Genomic DNA, 17,579 nt, shown 5'->3' with positions numbered 1-17,579 from the left:
TGAGTATCTATCCCTTTTTTGTTCTTAGAAGCATTCATAACAGCTTCATAGGAAGTGGTGTTTAACATGCAGTTAAAATTCTAAAGCTTGTTATAAAAATACTGACATTTAAAAAGTCTGTTTATTAAAAAGACATGTGGGAAACCCAACCCTGTTCGGGCCTTTAGTACTCTGTGTAATTCAAGACGCTCTTCCCACCGTAGACAGGAACACACAACATATTTACTGAGAGATTAGACTGAGGCAGAGCTGGTCCAGCTCCACACCTCCTGCTGCTGGCCACACCTCACTGTTATAATAAGAAGAAGAAGGGGGGAAAAAGAAGACAAATAACTGAACATTGTATGCAGTTGTTGTTCCAAACAACAACAGTGTGTGCAGACACATAAATAGTTCAGAATTGACCAAGAGGAAACACATATTTAATGATGACACAATCCTGTTGCTACAGTCATTCACGTAAGGGAACTCCCACAAGGAAAGGCATAAAAAAAGCTTAGGGAAGGTTGAGAAACAGCTCAGTCGGTGCTAGTAAGTCAAACGTTGTGTTAGATCCCTAATAGATGTGGTCATGAACTCCAGTCAAGGCCGTTTCCAGTTCTCTTCTGGATCCCACAGGGGTAGTGCAGGGTGTGATTTGTCCCTGCTAGGAAGCTCCTACAGACCTTCAAGTGCACATGGAGGGGCCACTGGCACATCGGACTCCATTTCCTCCACCAGGCCCCTCTGGCTGGCCTCTGGAGTGGGAGTATCTTGGGGAGCTTTTGGCAAGAGCCATGGGGATAGCATCTTTCTGAGTGGGAATGAGAAACAGACTATGCAAAACCTGAATGACCGTTTGGCTGCTTATCTGGAAAAGGTACGTTCTCTGGAAGCAGCTAATGCTCAGCTGGAGAGCTGTATCCTGGAGCGGCACAAGAAGGGGTTTCATGAAAAGAAACGTGACTTCAACCAATATGAGCAAAATATCACTGACATGCAAGGACAGGTAAGTCAGAGCTGCATTTGGCTATGCCATTCTGCATTCCCCCTCTGTAGAATCCGGGTACTCCTTCAGGCTGGCAGCCCTCCTTTACAGAAGCATAAATAAAATATTAGAAACATTAATGAAAATAGTTACCAGAGCTATGCATAAAAGTTCACTGTGCACTCAAGGACGCAGGAGGGGGATAGGAAAGGGTGGAGGGAAAGAAAAGAGAGGTACGTCAGTCTGTAGATGTCTGTGATATAAAGAAATTAAAACGCTGTCAAATGTTCTTTTGTTTTTAACCTGAAGTTGCAGACAGATCTGCAATTTCTTGCATAACATGTTCTCATTGAATGCCCAGTGTGGTAAATCACACAAAGACAAATTGTAAAGCAGGAAAATGAAGAGACTGCCTGGCTTATTTCAAAGGGGGAGAAAAGCAGGTTGGACTGCCTAGGACTATTGGAGCAAGGGGAAGAGCTGGCCTATTGTAGAAAATAGAAGGATGTGGGGGTTAGAAGTTCAGAAAATCTGCAAAAAGTCATTCATGAATGCCCCTTAAGAGCACTGACAATGGTGTTACAAATCTTCCAAATAATCCAAATCTTGTAGGTTTTATATCGAAAAACCATAAATGTCTAGTGTGTAGTCTAGAAATATGAGTCAGTCAGCAGATGCCATATAGAAACCATTACCTACAACTGTTCGTCCTCCTATCTAGAAGTTCCTTGCAGCAGGCTTTGGCTATACCAAAGATACCCATAGCCAAGTAATGAAATCATTCCTGAAATCACATGCAAAAATGATGTCACCAACATTCCCAATATAGCACTTTTGAAGGGAATAGATTTTGCAATGCCTCAGGAAATAACAAACATAGAAGAGCTCACAATATGTTTGTAATGGAATGAGCAGAAATACACATTCACACAGGCTATGTATTTCATTCACTGATTTCTGTGGTGGTGGAGCAGGAATTATAATGAGCATATCCAAATAAAACAGAAAAATGAAATGTCCATTCTAATTATGAAAACAGCAAATACTGACAAATATGAAAACTGACAAATACTCTTTGGCATGTTTTCACTGTAACTAAAAAGTGAATTTATGGTTCCCACCACTATTGCATATTAGCGTTCAACAATATGTCTTTCAAACTCATGTATCTAAAAATGTAAGAATAATATTAATCTGCATACATAATAAAACCTAATTAACTCAGTAATCATCCTGTGACTAATCAAAATAATTAACTTTACGTGACCATATAAGGCAAGAAGCAAAGCTACTCAACAATGCTGTGTGTTTAGTTTTTAAATGGCACTTTTTGTTTGGAATGGGTTAGGATTTCTTATGATCTTGAGAACTTTTTTCCAGAGATACCTGGACATTGGCATTAACTGGCACCTTTGCTGATTTACGGTAGGGAGGCCTGGGATTGAATAAACATAGATAAAACTTCCTTCTCACTGCTAAAGGTGTTCCCTTCAGGCAGAAGATGAGGGACACTGGCCCCAGGCAATGCATAAGGAAAGCTAGTTCTACTGCTGCCTTGGCCTGTTCTTAGGATAAAAACAGGTCATCAGTCTCCAGGCCTGTCAGTTCAGCAGTGAATTCATTTTAAAAGAAAAAAATCTCTAAACCAGAGATAAATACTTGGTCTCCAACTAAACAGATTTTCTCATGTCTTGTATGAGAGCCCAGAGAAGTTCTGATTCAGGGGGAAAATCCAGACCTACAGAATTCACCCATGCCAGAACCTTTCTTTAGAAAGGAAAAGAGAAATTTAGAAAGATGAAAAGACGCAAATCATAGGATTGATCAGGATAAATCTCTAAGTGAGGGAAGCACTGTACCACCAAAATAACTCTTGTATCTACCATTCACAGTTAAGGTGGGTTATCCAGTAGTTACTAGCATCAAGCCTCTTAGACCAAGTATGTATTATTTTATTAGTATATATTTTATATACCATTCAGAGAGGAGGTGGGATATCAGATGGCTATTTACAGTGGGAACCTCAGACAGCTTTAAACCAGAATTTTCGTTTACTCTGGAAGGAACACCAGCTAACCTCATGATTGCCACCATTGTGAAGGACAATGAAATAAATATTTATTAATCATAATGAATTAATCATGTATTAGTCAAAGTGCCCATGTTTTCTGATTGAATGTGGAATATGTCCAAAAAGAACTTTTCTGAATATCTATCATACATCCATAGAGCAGTAAAATGGTTATGGTATTAGACTACTGCTTGCAGATATTTACTGCCTGACGATGCCTCTCTGTTGAGGACTTTACTGCTATTTTAGCTGTATGCTCTTCATAATCAAGATCCCTCCTTACAATAAAACCTGGCATTTTCAGTTTCCTAAGCTAACAGCTCCCACCTCCCACCTCAGTGCGTATGGTACAAATGATACAGGCCTTTCAGCATATTATCTAGTGCTTTGTCAAATCTATCTTTGCAGCCTCAAACAATAGGGTTTAGTGTTGACATTAGAGATGGAAAGTTGTTAAATTATGGCTGTTTCATGCTCACTGTAACACAAATTGAAAGGCTCAGTCTACTTCTAAGCAGATAGATGTCCACATTTCAAAATCAGCAGCAACTAGCCTTTTAGATGCCACGGACAGAGTCTCTTTTACACTACGCCCTTACAATGTCATTATTTTTATTGTTGATTTGCTATATTATAAAATGGTTACATAACTCAAGACACTAATGGAGCTTTCTGATCGGCTCTCAATTATGCTCCTCCACAGTATAATCCATAATGCTCGGGAAATGGGTTCAATTATTTTCTTTATTTCTTTTCCTTGCCAGCAATAACAAACCCCAGACTGCCCAACATTTAGGATATTATTGTACTTCTCAGCTGGCCTTCATTATGCCTTAGGGCAAAACCTGAAATGTGCTGTAATTGATCAGGAATGTACTGCGTATTCTGTATTATTGATTGATTAATGCATTCCAAGGACACCTTGATTTTTCCATTCAAAAGTCAACCTGGAGCACTTCAAGATATTTTTGTCATGTTTTATTTTTCCTGGTTTCTTGCTGACTAGGTGCAGAAAGTTTTATTTGAAAAACTACTGGGAATTCTTTCACTGGATAAAGCTATTTCTGATTTTAGGAATATTTTCACCTTTTATTGCCATCTAAATGTTTAGTAAAGGCTGAAGTGAGAAATTTCCCTGTGATTACCTCTTTTCTCCTCCTCCCCCTTAATTAATAAAAGACTTGATATGTCACAGTTCTTAGTTCATGCTAATTATATATTAAATTAATGGGTTTAAGTGAACTGGATTGCTTTTAAGGATTTGGAATGGAATATTGAGCCTTTCACATTCACATCAGTGTTCAAACCTATCCCAGGTTGGTGGTGACTGAAAGCCATTACCCTTTGATGGCCCAGTATCTTCTGTAAAATGAGCTAGTGCTCTTACTTCTGTTCCTTCAGAGCAGGCTTCCACATCACACAAGCCACCACTGGAATTGTCACTAACTAATTTCACTTTGTGGGTAGTCTTAACATGGGCAAGAGATGACATTCAGTGAGACTTAGGTTCCTAAACACCTAAGTCACTTTTGAGAGTGGGGCTTAGGCTCCTAAGGAGTTACATACACCTAAAAATCTTTGAGGATCTGGGCCCAAGTCACTAAGGGGCATTTGAAAATTTTACTCTAAATCCATTCACACGTCAAACAATAGGAACGGCAGAATAGCGAAAGACATCCACTATATGGCATATCTATGGGAACTTAACTCAGTGTCTGTGGTTTACAGATTGAGGATGGCAAGATCACCAATGCCAGTATTCTTCTGAATATTGATAATGCTAAAATAGCATCTGAAGATTTGAGTCTCAAGTAAGTTCTTTCTTGGCTTCTTCATATTTGTAAGGAGGGTGAAAGGAAATAAATCCAGGCTTTGTCCCTGATAATATAATAAAACTTGTTTCTGGTGAAGTTCTTTGGAGACATCTGATCAATAAAATGAATGTACAGCAAAAATAATAGAGAGATGAGAACTTAATGTTAAAATTACAAATGATTGCTGAACAATCACGAGTCACTCTGTTTATGAATCGTAGATCAGGGCCTGAAGAGCAGGTTTTACTGCAGGTGTTTAATTCCTATCACAAAAAGTATGTATAGACGGTAAGGCTGAATACAAATTAACTCTGGTCTGCACCTCATCCTCTCCCCGAATTCAACCAAATTATTCTGTCTCCTGTGGTCTTCAGTTCATTCTTCCTGACCCCTAGCATGCCCCTCTCCCTCACTACCTTCTGCTGGTCTCCACAGTGGGGTTGCCACAATAATTGAATCAGTTCCTGATGAACCACTCGTGTACCATCTCAATGGGCAATAAATAGTATTAAGAGACTTTTTTCAGGAAAATCTAAGAAACCTGAATAGTTTAATTTGAACTGCAAACTTCCAGGCAAATATACGCACATGAGGGAATTTACATTATTGTAGGCTAGTTTCTGATGGACCTTGAACAGAATCCTCCATTCAGCAAAAGAAGCTCAGTCACTTAAGTGGCCTAGCACTATAAGGCAATATTTTTTAAAAATGACTTTTTTCTTTTAAGACTCAAAAGCCCAAGTCACTATCCCATACATTCTCTGTGCTTCCTTTCACTTCATTACTAGTTACCAAAATATTTCACTGAGCGGCGCCACTAAAAATTGGAACTGTGAAGCTTCTTAAATGGAAGGGAATGATGTGCAGAATAGGAATTCTGTGTGATTATCGCATTCTGAAGAGAGTCTGGTGAATTAGTTGGAGGAAACATTAGTTGACCCCATGAAAATTAGAGGGAGAAAGAGATTTTGGTTTCTCTTATATCTGAGCTTGGGGAGCAATCAGAGAATCAAAGGCTGTTCCAGAACTGAAAGTAACCGCAGTACCAGTTTCAAGTGTTGTTTTTGCCTTTTTGTTTTTGCCTTGGAGGTGCAACTTCCTAAATGTGGCTAACTTGAAGAGTTTTAAAGGATATTACTAGCTAGTTTTTAAGCAATTTTTACACACAGTGATTTCACCTGGACTGTATGGCAATCACTCTGGGGCAAACTGCAGGAGACATTAAATTATAGATGCTGTTTTAAGATCCCTAATAGCAATTTTTTTCTGAGTTTTGAAACCCCTATTTCTAGAGCTGTGCTAGTCACAAACAAGAAAATTAAGAAAATGCTATCTTGGTCATTTCCATTTATCATATAAGGGAATGGTATGGGGACATTTCATTTTAAAGGATTTCTAAGAAATAGCAAAGAATATGTTTTCAAAGAGCCTACTTTCTTGTGATTTGCCCGAGCATTTGCTTCTCTTTGATGCTATTCATAGAGAACTCATGAATTCACACTGTTCTCAGCATGCATGTTTTGCCTCCTTTTTCCTGGTAAAGGTATGAGGCGGAGCAGTCTCTCAGGCAGGGAATGCAAATCAGTGTTGAGAACCTGCGTAAGGAACTTGACAACCTGACCATTGTCACGACAGATCTGGAACTGGAGATTGAAGCCATCCAGGAAGAGCAGATCCTCAGGAAGAAAGACCATGAGAAGGTAGGAGAAATCTAGACTCTAAAATCCTAACTAATACAGTTTTTCTAATGAATGGAGAAGTTTGTGTAATATCTACATCCTAAAAATGAGGCAGATAATTCAAGGCCCACTTGTGTTCCCACTGAAGTCAATGGGAGTCTTTCCATGGACTTCAATGAGAGTTGGGTCCAACCCAGAGTTTGCATTATACATGATCTAGTGGATTGGGATTGGACTTCTTTAATTCTAATCCTAGATAGGACAATGACTCACTGTATGTCCTTGGAAAGTTCATTTTGCCTGTTTGCCTCTCATTTACCCCACCTGTAAAACGAAGATAATAAAACTTGCCTATCTTACAGGAATAGTGTGAGAAATTATATAATATTTGTACAGTGATTGCAGATGAAAACCACTGAGATTATTATTATCATTAGCTGATACAGCACCATTCATGTTTAGGGTTAGCAAAGCAGATACTAGCAATGTGGTGAAATTATTCAGATTATATATTGTGATTCCTAATGTATGAAATGATTGTTACTGGTGTGTTCGCCCCCAGATTTACCCTCATACTCTGGATATGTCAGTTCTACAAAGGAGGTTTGCTTTGAGATTTTGGTTTCATCTGAACCCAAAGTTCACAATGAAAGTTTGAAAGAGATTTGGGCAAGAATGAATACAGACAGATCAAAATTGAAGAAAATGTTTGCACAAATCCCTCCCAAGTGAAAATTAATTACTTTTCCAAAGCTCTAAACACAGCTAAATAGATAGTACTTAATGTACTTAAGCCTTGACAATTAAACTTTACCACTCTTAATTCTCGCTTTGTTGTTGTGCTGTATATGTTGCTACCTCCACACAGCACTGTGCCACTGCTTGACAACATGACATTTTCATGCTGACTGCTGTACTGTTGTCCTTAGGTACCAAGTATCCTGCTCAGTGATCATCGTTTTTTTAAAAAGTGGAACAGAAATCCAAAGGGTAAATAGTAAAAGATCAGACTTCGATTGGCTGACTCACTTGTGTACCCAGAAATATTAATGGGCTATATACTAACAGTTTTTGGAAGCAGGACAACCAAGAAGGATGTTACTGTGTCCAGTCAGTCTGCATTTCAAATGCTGTAGTATCATATCTTGGAGTGTTACCATTTTCAAAAGCTCCCCAGAAAAAGTATTTAAAACATGAGATTATGCTACACTGAAGAGAATTTTACCAAACCTGTTTGACTTGTGCTATAATTATGGTGTTTACAGAGTAATTATATGTTTTAATTTGACTGCTCCTCTAGTAATTACACGGAATTTTTGTAGTCTTCTCTTGTAAACTTGGCTATAGTTTCATAAATACTATGTATTCTCTGAAAGGTGAAATTATAATTAGAGCTGAATGAATCTGGATGGTTTCAAGTTCCATTCAGATAAACATCCAAATGTGGCAATACTTCTTTCAAGTGTCTTAATTCTAGAAATATTATGAGAACAAGTTTTTTGTTGAGTTCTCTGACCCAGTCCTACATGCACTGAAGTCATCAGGAGCAGAAGCAGGCTGCTGGGTTTGGCCATGTCAGATACACCATGACATTACCTATCCACAATATTTAATTAAACTTTACTGAACCTCCCAAAAAAGTTTTGAGCTCTGGTTTGAGTCACATTTTAGATAAAGATATACTGGCTCTTATTGAGGCCAGACTAGTTTGCAGACCCATAAGAACAACTGAATTTATCTAGAAAATCATCCATCTCAAGTGGAGAACAAACTATTTTATCACCCAAGAGGTGGTCTTTCCATGGAGTCATGTTAGTGGATGACCTGGGGGAAGTTTGCACTGCTCTTGTCCATGCTGTACCTGTTTTGTGGATATAGAGGACTTCAGTCTCCAGGATTCTCAGTAGAACATCTTTCACCAACAGAATATTAATTTTTAAAAAAGCAATCAATAGGTCTTGCAGATTGTCTGCACCAGTCTCTGGTGAACAGAAGCCCCAGCAACCAGCGAGGTGGGGATAGCCACATCTCAAAAGTATTGGTATAAAGATATCAGAATGAACAGCTTGTCTATGGAGGCATACTTCCAGCACTAGGTTCTCTGTTAAGTATGCCAACAAAGCAAGAAAGTGGGGGAGGGGTTTGTAGGTTGTAATGAGGCAACCTTTATAAGAGTTTAATATTTTGACTGATATGGGTGTGAGACTAGTGAAGTAAAACTGATTGGATCTGGCATCTACACTGTAAAAAAACCCCAAAGCATTCTTATTACATGGAGGGCTCCACATCTGCCTTGATGGCTTGTCATATATTTTGCAGATTAAATATATATTGTGCTGCTGACAAACAAAAATCACGTACATTTTTTAGGAAATGAACTCTTCCATTATGGAATTTTGCAACAGGAATAAAATCAACTTCCTTTCCAGCCAATTGGAATTCCCTAATGGTTTGGGAGCTTCCATGATTGTCTTTGTTTCAGCTGATTCTGCACAATAATTTACTCACATTGTCATATGATAAAATAGTGTTCCAAAAGGTGGGTCTGGAATCAGTCAGACGAGTAGATGCGAAAACCCAGATGTGTGTGTTCCCTTATTATACATGAAGAGTCTGTGCAGGCAGTGCACTTTCCTGGCTGACCAGAGAAATGGTATGAAAATACAAGCTTTTAGTAAGAAGTTAAGAGACCACAAAGCATAGGTAGGTGAGAGTCTTTCTGCTGGAAGTCTAAAGTAATAATCTTTTTAAAAAAATAATTTAAGTAGATTGCTCTTTTTAAATTAAATCACTGTGTGTTTTAGGATTATCCAGGTCAAACTAGTATGATATAAGCAGTTGTTAACTGTGTGTATAACAATTAATTCACTATAAGGAGACTAATCTTTTAGTGCTACTTACTGAAAATAGGAATGAAGGGGACAAGGTGAGAATGGGGAATTCTTTGTCATCATTTTCATAAATGTGTCTTATTTTCTCTTCTCTGCTAATATGAACAGGATATGGGGGCGCATCATTCATCACAGGATTTCAAGGTCAATGTGCAAGTGAATGCAGTGCTGCAAGAAGATTTGGCCAAGATTTTAGCAGGGATAAGAGAGGATTATGAAGCCATTATTGAAAAGAACCGCCAAGACCTTGAGGTCTGGTACAAAGAGCAGGTAACAAAGGAATAATCAAACTTCCTTCTGCTGGTTTCACAGAGTCCTATTTTCATAAAAGATTGACCAGTATCAATTACTTTTGCTCCACAGACTGCAACTGTGTCCCCAGTGGCAAACATCAGCCCAGAAGAAATACAGAGCAAGGAGGGTGAAATCAAGAACCTGAGGCGAACTTTTCAGGCCTTGGAGATTGAGTTGCAGGCACAATTTAGCAAGGTATCTTCTGGGGAAATCAATGGCAGGTCACTTTTTATCCAATAAGTTTTCCAGGAACGCATACCTACATCCAGATTCTGCCCTCATTCACACCCATGCAACGACATTGACTTCTGTGGAGTTATATATAAATGAAAGTAGAATTTGACCCCTTTTGCCTATATTTAAACCCATGGACACTTGCAAAGAAGACTGTTATACCGTCACCACATAGAAAATTCATTAGATACTTCCCTTCTTGTGACTGCACATGGAGGAAACAGGAGGAAATGGGTGAGATGACCTGGAAGCCAGCCAGCAAGGTGCTCCAGTCGGGGGGAAGGGGAAGGCTGAGGAGTTTGCCTATTGGTCCAAATGTCAGGTCTGGAAGATCATATGATATGTGAAATCCTGCTACCAACAGTCACACACAGTAGGAAGAATATTGGCTGAAAATCTTAAGAATTCCTCAGACTTCCCAGAGATTAAAGCTTCTGTGTCCATGACATGGCAAGCTTGGAGTAATACTGTATAATAAGAGGAAAACTGACAAAATGGTCCAAGAAATGTCTCATTTACAAAATATAAAAGTGTATTTTACAACTCCAGAGAGAGGAAATCCGTAACTTCCAAAGTCAGTAATCTAAGGTTAGAAAAATTCTATGTGCCATTGTATAAATGTATACATGTACAATGTACATTTATACATTGTATAAATGTATGTATATGTACATTGTATATGTGCCATTTGCCTCCCTTTTTTAAACTAATCAAAAATTATCCTTTGTGATTTGCTAACACCTCAGATATAATCTTTCCATTTAGAAAATTACATCATAAAATGCACATTTGGTGTCAACCTATTGTTTTCCTTTTCATTTTAGACCATTGTAAAAACAAAGAGTCAGAGGAATTCTCATAATTGAGCTGAAAATATAACCTTAACATTTCACCTTTCTAAAAAAAGAATTCTGGATATGTCAATGTTATGTTAATAACTTTTGCAGAGGTTAAGAAAAAAATAAATGACCTGTGAAGATCATATTAAAAAGTTATATCCAGAAAGAGGAAATATTTCTAAGATTTAACTTGAGATTTATTTATGTTTACTTAGTCCTTGTGGACACCAATTTCAGATTGATTATGATAGTTAATGTCTGAGAAGGGCCTGACTGATCCCAGTATGAATGCAGTTTTATGCCAGTGTAATTCTGTTTAAAACAGGAGCTACATTGTTGTAAAAGTGAAGCAACACGGTGGTGAATCAGGCCAGAAAAGTGCTAAGTATTATTATTACATTACTGCTGTTGATAAATTGTATAATCAATTGTTTGACCACACTGATTCATTATGAAATATACTCTAGACACCAAATAACCAATGTCAGTCAGGTTTATTAATATGGTACAGGGAAAGGTTCTATATGATACCAGGCTACAAAGAGCCGTCCTGTGTAGCAATGTCACATTCATCGTACATAGATGGTGTGCTCTCCGTGCTACACTTTTCAGCTGGTATTATTTATAGGATGATTTTACAAGTTACACATCTCTTTACACATCACTAAAAATCTAATCCATCAATTTGTCTCAGTTCTCTAACTTGTTGTTCTGTCCCTTCCTTATTTTTTTTTGTGGGGGGAGGGGGGGGGATACTATCATTCCAGGTACTGGTCAATGAAGGTACTTCCCTAGCATGTACTAAGACATGGAACAAATTGTACCTTGATTTTGCAAGTTTCCTTTCTGTTTGTGCCAACTGCCTACCTAATCAAATGCAAAGAGTTATGGTATACTTAGAATACGGTAACAGGATTATTGTATAGGCCAGTTTAATGTGTATCACTGTTACAATATTTGTGCTTAATGTTATTATTGCTTAATGCATAGATAGATAAATACATATGCTAGCCAGCATATATTAGTCAACAATGCAAAAATTAATTTTTATACCTTTTTGTGAGGATTGTGCATAATTATGGAGATTGTCAGAGTGCAAGTCAGGTGGGATCAAAAGGCCATTCCAAGATTTCCTTAAAGACCGACTCAGTTATCCTTTGAGCATGGAGAACAGAGATGGGATGATTTAGGCTCCACTCCCGCAATTATGCACATGCAACACTTTATTCATGTGAGTAATCCTACTGATTTCAATGGAATTACTTACATGAGTAGTCATGCATGTAACTTAAATGTTTGAAGGACTAGAGCCTTAAGTTTGGAAGCTCTTCTGGTTAGGGACCATGCCGTCTGGTATTTTTGTACAGGACACACTGTAGCCACCTCATAAATAATTATACTAGTATTGTTATTTTCTGCTCTTCCAGAAATATGCCCTCGAAGGTACCTTGGCCGAGACCCAGGCTCACTACACATTTCAGCTCCAGAATATACAACAATTCATCTCCAACTGCGAGGAAGAGCTGAGTCAACTCCGCCAAGATATCAAGTGCCAGAACAATCAGTATAAGATCCTCCTTGGGATCAAAACCCGCCTGGAAAAGGAGATTTCCACTTATCGTCAGCTCCTGGAGAGAAATGTTGATGGGTAAGACAAAGCTAGCCTAATTTGGGTAGAGGAGAGGGGAGTCCTTATGTTTATATAATTTATTTATTTGTTTACTCAGTACCTGTGGGCACCATGAAGATGGTAGTAAACATTGGTATTTTTATGTGTATGGACCATAATAAAATCCACATGAGACACTTACTGCACAGTGAAACTTGCATCAATATTATTTTGATTAACTAAATTTATTTAACAAATATCTGCATGTATTGCTCTTGTGTCTAGTAATTGGGATACTTTAATTATAATAATATTTTGTATTTGTATAGTAACTTCCATCCCAGACTCTGAGTACTTTAGAAATATATAAAAAAATAAATTCACAATATCCATGTAAGGTAAATACATTTAATTAACTCGATTTTATAGGTAAGGCAACCAAGGCGCAGACAAGAGAAATGCATTACACAAAGCTAGAATCCACCCTGCAGTAACTGAAGCATCTCAAAGTCTTGTAACAGAATGTGCTGCGTACTGTCTAACACCCAGGCTAGATTCTTCAGGGCTGTGATAATTTAGTTATTTTGTTAAATACTCTCTCACACACACACACACACAAAATGTAACTAAAACAAAATTGTTACTATGTTCTTACACTGTGTATGATTCAGTTGGACTCAGAAAAATGCATAGTCTTTTTTTTTTTATTTTCAGCTCTATTTGTTGTCTAAAAAGAAGAATGGAGATATGTTTGGATAATCATCCAAATTCACAGTTGCCTCCATAGCACATCTCTGAAGTTTTGCCCCTCACTAATGAATTATCTATTCTATCCATTCTTTGACTTCTATGAATCTCTGCATTCAGAAACCTCTTAGCTCACAGTTCTTTGTTCTGTCAATTAAAATACACAACTTGCTTCAAACACATGAAACCTGGCCATTAACAAACCAGATGGAGGAAGGTTATTAGTAGTAATTTACAGCTCTGCTGCTGAACCTCCCAGAGAGCACTCTCCCTCCAAATATTGAACTCCTTATCAGAAACCACAATGGGCCCAACACTAACCATTTATAGGACATGATGAAAGATGTTGCTTTTGAGGAAAAGTAACAGTAAAAAACAAAGGGGGGCATTCAAAGTAAAAGTGGCTGGACCTAAGAGTAATGAAGAGCAAAATCCCTCATGGTAAAAAATGTATGTGGTCAGTTTTTGTTTTTGCCCTTTAGATATTGGTATGATGGTCACATTAGAAATACCATTGATGGATATATGAATGGATACTTGAACTGAGAACATTCATTTATTTTACCTTCATTATATTATCTTTACAGAACAAAAAACTTTGAATCAAGCACTAAAGGTAAAAACTCCTTATTTTGTTTTCTATAGTAAATACCAATCACATTCGCTTTCAGTGAAATTTATTCCTGTGTGGAGCGTCTATGCAAAGCTTATGCACCACTTAAGTCCCACTTAAGCCACATTTTGATATGGTTTAACTGGTGCATATATGTCTCATGCAGGGGTGAATTTCAGTCAGTTTGTCTACACTGCAACAGAAGGTGTGATTAGAGAGCAGGTAGGCATACCTGTACTACCTTTAATCTAACTACTCCAGCTAAAAGTAACAGTGAAGCTAGATGTGGGCTAGGAATATGAACACATACAAGTGCACCCAATCCACTTGGGTAAGAGCTTGCAATGAAACCAGTCCTGCTGCAGCGTCACTGATATTTTTAGCTGTTCTAGCTAGATTAAAGTTAGCATGGGTATGTCTACCTGAGCTGCAATCACACCTTTTTATTGCAGCACAGACATATCCTCAGTGTATGCTGCTGTGTCCACCAGCTTGTAGCCATTTCTTGGTACAGACTTCGCCAGTTACTGAAATACTTCATCCACAGCTGAAACTCTAGCTCAGGCCCTCATGGTCCATAACAGGAACAGCAGCTCCACAAGGCAAGCTAAAAAGTAGCAACCCCTTTGGTTTTAGCCAGTAAGTTCTGGGCTGTTTGTGCCAGGTGCAAGTCAATGCTGTCTCCATATCTATAGACAACATTTTCTTTTTCACATTTCTTTTAGACACATTAAGACACTTTGGCTAGAGATGTGGGCAAGTATCTCTATTTATGTGATAACCTAAAGGTGAACTATCATCACTCCATTCTGCGTATGGGAAAAAATCTGCCTTTGTGAATTGGTGCCTAAATACTCAGTATGCAAGCACCGAGTGGTTGTGTTTGTTTTGCATAAAAGGTGCATACTAATTTTTGCAAGAGCAAATAGCTGTGTCCACAAAGTGACAGTGAAAAACCTGAAGCTACGGCTGACTATTTAGTCCTAGCAGGGTCAGAAACCAGCATTAGAGACTGGAAATCAGTTTGTACCCTGCTTCAATACCAATTTAAAAACATAGAGCATAAGAATCTTGCCATGTCAAGCCAAAGGTGAAACATACACAACTTTTGAATAGCCGCTCAAACAGAAAAATTTCACCATTCACATCACATACCAGAAACCTATTTATGAACTATACTACCCCAGAAAATCTCTTCATGGCTAGGCCAGGTCAGGGCCAACGAACATATAGGATTAAATTGTCAGCTGGTATAAATCAGAATAGCTCCAATTACTTCAAGAGAACTATGACAATTTACCATATCTGTGGATCTGGCCCATAAACTATGTACAAAAGCAAATTTTCCCCTGCTTAGTTTCTTTTCAGTACTCCTCTTGCCTAATAAATCTCTTATTTACTTCCATTCAGAATACGCTGGAACGACCAGTCGAAAGATCAAAACAATCACACAGGACAGCGTGAATGGGCAGGTGGTGTCCTCCACCATAAATGAAATTGACCAGCAGATGTGAAGCAAGGGGCATACTAGGCCCTGGCTCTACCAATGGCCTAATATGTGGCCTTGGTGCAAATCTTTCATGCTCTGTGCTTCAGTTTCTCCTTGTGGAAAATCAGCATAATACTGACCTTCTTTGTAAAGCACTTTGAGATCCACAGATGAAAAGTGTTATATAAGAGCTAGATGGGTTTTTTGTGTTTTTTTTTTTTAAAGAAAAATTCTTTTATCCACCAAGACATGGAAGAAAAGATAATGAAATATCTTTTTCATAGATAATGAAAATGACTTGGGAATGTTGGTACTGAATGTGGTATACATTTCTCACCAGCGCCAGGAATCTGCTGACCTTCTATAATTGACATATTGTTTTCCAAACTGACTAACTTAATGTGAATTTAATAATTTTCCACCTTCTCTGTCAGTCTCAATTACGTTTTATCTTTAACAATAAACCTCATGACCTGTAATAAACTCTATTCAAATACTTTCGCTGGTAGTTGTTTTTTTATATTAAAAAATTAGAGGGAGGCAGATCCAAGAGGCCTGAAAACCTTGTGTGTCTTGGGCAAGCGTGAGGCTGGATGGTAACATCATCATCAATCATCAAAATAATCAAAGAAAAGGGTTGACATTGTGCACAAAATCCTACACTTGCCATGTACAGTAACTCCTCGCTTAACGTTGTAGTTATGTTCCTGAAAAATACGACTAAGTAAAACAATGTTAAGTGAATCCAATTTCCCCATAAAAATTAATGTAAATAGGGGGGGTTAGGTTCCAGGGAAATTTTTTTCAGACAAAAAAGTGTGTGTGTGTGTATATATATATGTATATACATGCATATATATACATATATATATACACACACACAGAGCACACATTTTAAACAAAATTTAATACTGTACACAGCTATGAGGATTGTGAAGCTTGGATGAGGTGGTGAAGTTAGAGGGTGGGATATTTCCCAGGGAATGCCTTACTGCTAAACGATTAACTTGCTTTTGGCTGAGACCTCAAGGTTTAACACGTTGTTAATGTAGCCTCACACTCTATAAGGCAGCATGAATGGAGGGAGGGGAGACAGCATGGGAGACAGAGACACACACCCTGTGTGTGGGAGAGAGAGAGGGAGAGAGAGATGCGCATTGACCCGTTTAGTACGCTGACCCCACTCTTAAGTACATTGTCTTATTAAGTCGATCAGGAAGTTGAGACAGCAGCTGCTGCCCCAAGCTCTCTGTCTCTCTCCGTCTGTGTCCCCACCCTGCTCTATATGGAGAAGGGGTAAGCGGGGTGCAAGAGCAGGGGAACATGCTGACATTAGCCCCTCCCCTCCACCCCCCCGCACAGCAAGCAGGAGGCTCCTGGGAGCAGCTCCAAGGCAGAGGACAGGAGCAGCACATGGCAGTGGGGGGAGGGAAAGCTGAACTTCGAGCAATTGATAGCCTGCTGGGCAGCTGCTGCACAGGGAACTTAGCGGAGTGGGGAGCTGATGGGGGGGCTCCGCTCCACCCTGGTTCCAAGCCCCCACCAGCTAGATCCCCCACCAGCTAGATCCAGCAGTGGACAAAGCAGGTGGCTGCCAAACGATGTCATAAGGGAGCATTGCACAACTTTAAACGAGCATGTTCCCTAATTGATCAGAAACGAAACAACGTTAACTGGGATGACTTTAAATGAGGAGTTACTGTATATAAACAAGGTCAATTAGGCATTTGCTGTGTACAACTTTTTAAATGTCAGATTTTAAATATATTACTTTTAGCATTATTTTAAAGTATATTTTAATGAAATGCCCATTCTGGAAATAGAAAGGCAGTACTTGTGGCACCTTAGAGATAACAACTTTATCTGAGCATAAGCCTTCGTGAGCTACAGCTCACTTCATCGGATGCATGCAGTGGAAAATACAGTGGGGAGATTTATATACACAGAGAACATGAAACAATGGGTGTTACCATACACACTGTAACAAGAGTGATCAGGTAACGTGAGCTATTACCAGCAGGAGTGCGGGGGAAAAAAACCTTTCGGAGTGATAATCAAGGTGGGCCATTTCTAGCAGTTGACAAGAACGTGTGAGGAACAGTAGGGGGGGAAATAAACAAGGGGAAATAGTTTTACTTTGTGTAATGACACATCCACTCCCACTCTCTTTATTCAAGCCTAAGTTAATGGTGTCCAGTTTGCAAATTAATTCCAATTCAGCAGTCTCTTGTTGGAGTCTGTTTTTGACGTTTTTTTGTTGAAGAATTGCCACTTTTAGGTCTGTAATTGAGTGACCAAAGAGACTGAAGTGTTCTCCGACTGGTTTTTGAAT

General features: G+C 38.6%; 1 protein-coding gene across 1 annotated transcript; it reads left to right on the top strand.

The window, feature by feature from the left end:
* Positions 1–534: 534 nt before the first annotated feature.
* KRT23 (keratin 23) lies at positions 535–15,932 on the top strand. The gene is made up of 8 exons (XM_027824454.3): positions 535–988; positions 4,767–4,849; positions 6,396–6,552; positions 9,531–9,692; positions 9,786–9,911; positions 12,217–12,437; positions 13,733–13,761; positions 15,169–15,932. Exons 1-8 carry the CDS (start codon positions 572–574, stop codon positions 15,270–15,272), a joined length of 1,299 nt encoding a protein of 432 aa, XP_027680255.1. The 5' UTR covers positions 535–571; the 3' UTR covers positions 15,273–15,932.
* The last annotated feature ends 1,647 nt before the right edge of the window (positions 15,933–17,579 follow it).

This window comes from Chelonia mydas, chromosome 27 (genome assembly GCF_015237465.2).
Source record: "Chelonia mydas isolate rCheMyd1 chromosome 27, rCheMyd1.pri.v2, whole genome shotgun sequence".
NCBI classification, from domain to species: Eukaryota; Metazoa; Chordata; order Testudines; family Cheloniidae; genus Chelonia; species Chelonia mydas.
Note: the sequence above shows the minus strand (reverse complement) of the source record. Positions and strands in the feature narration are given on the sequence as shown.

Coding starts and splice junctions, on each gene's coding strand:
- KRT23 (XM_027824454.3), top strand. CDS start 572: ATGAACTCCAGTCAAGGCCGTTTCCAGTTCTCTTCTGGATCCCACAGG. Junction 9,912..12,216: donor TGCAGGCACAATTTAGCAAG/GTATCTTCTGGG, acceptor CTGCTCTTCCAG/AAATATGCCCTCGAAGGTAC. Junction 13,762..15,168: donor CTTTGAATCAAGCACTAAAG/GTAAAAACTCCT, acceptor ACTTCCATTCAG/AATACGCTGGAACGACCAGT.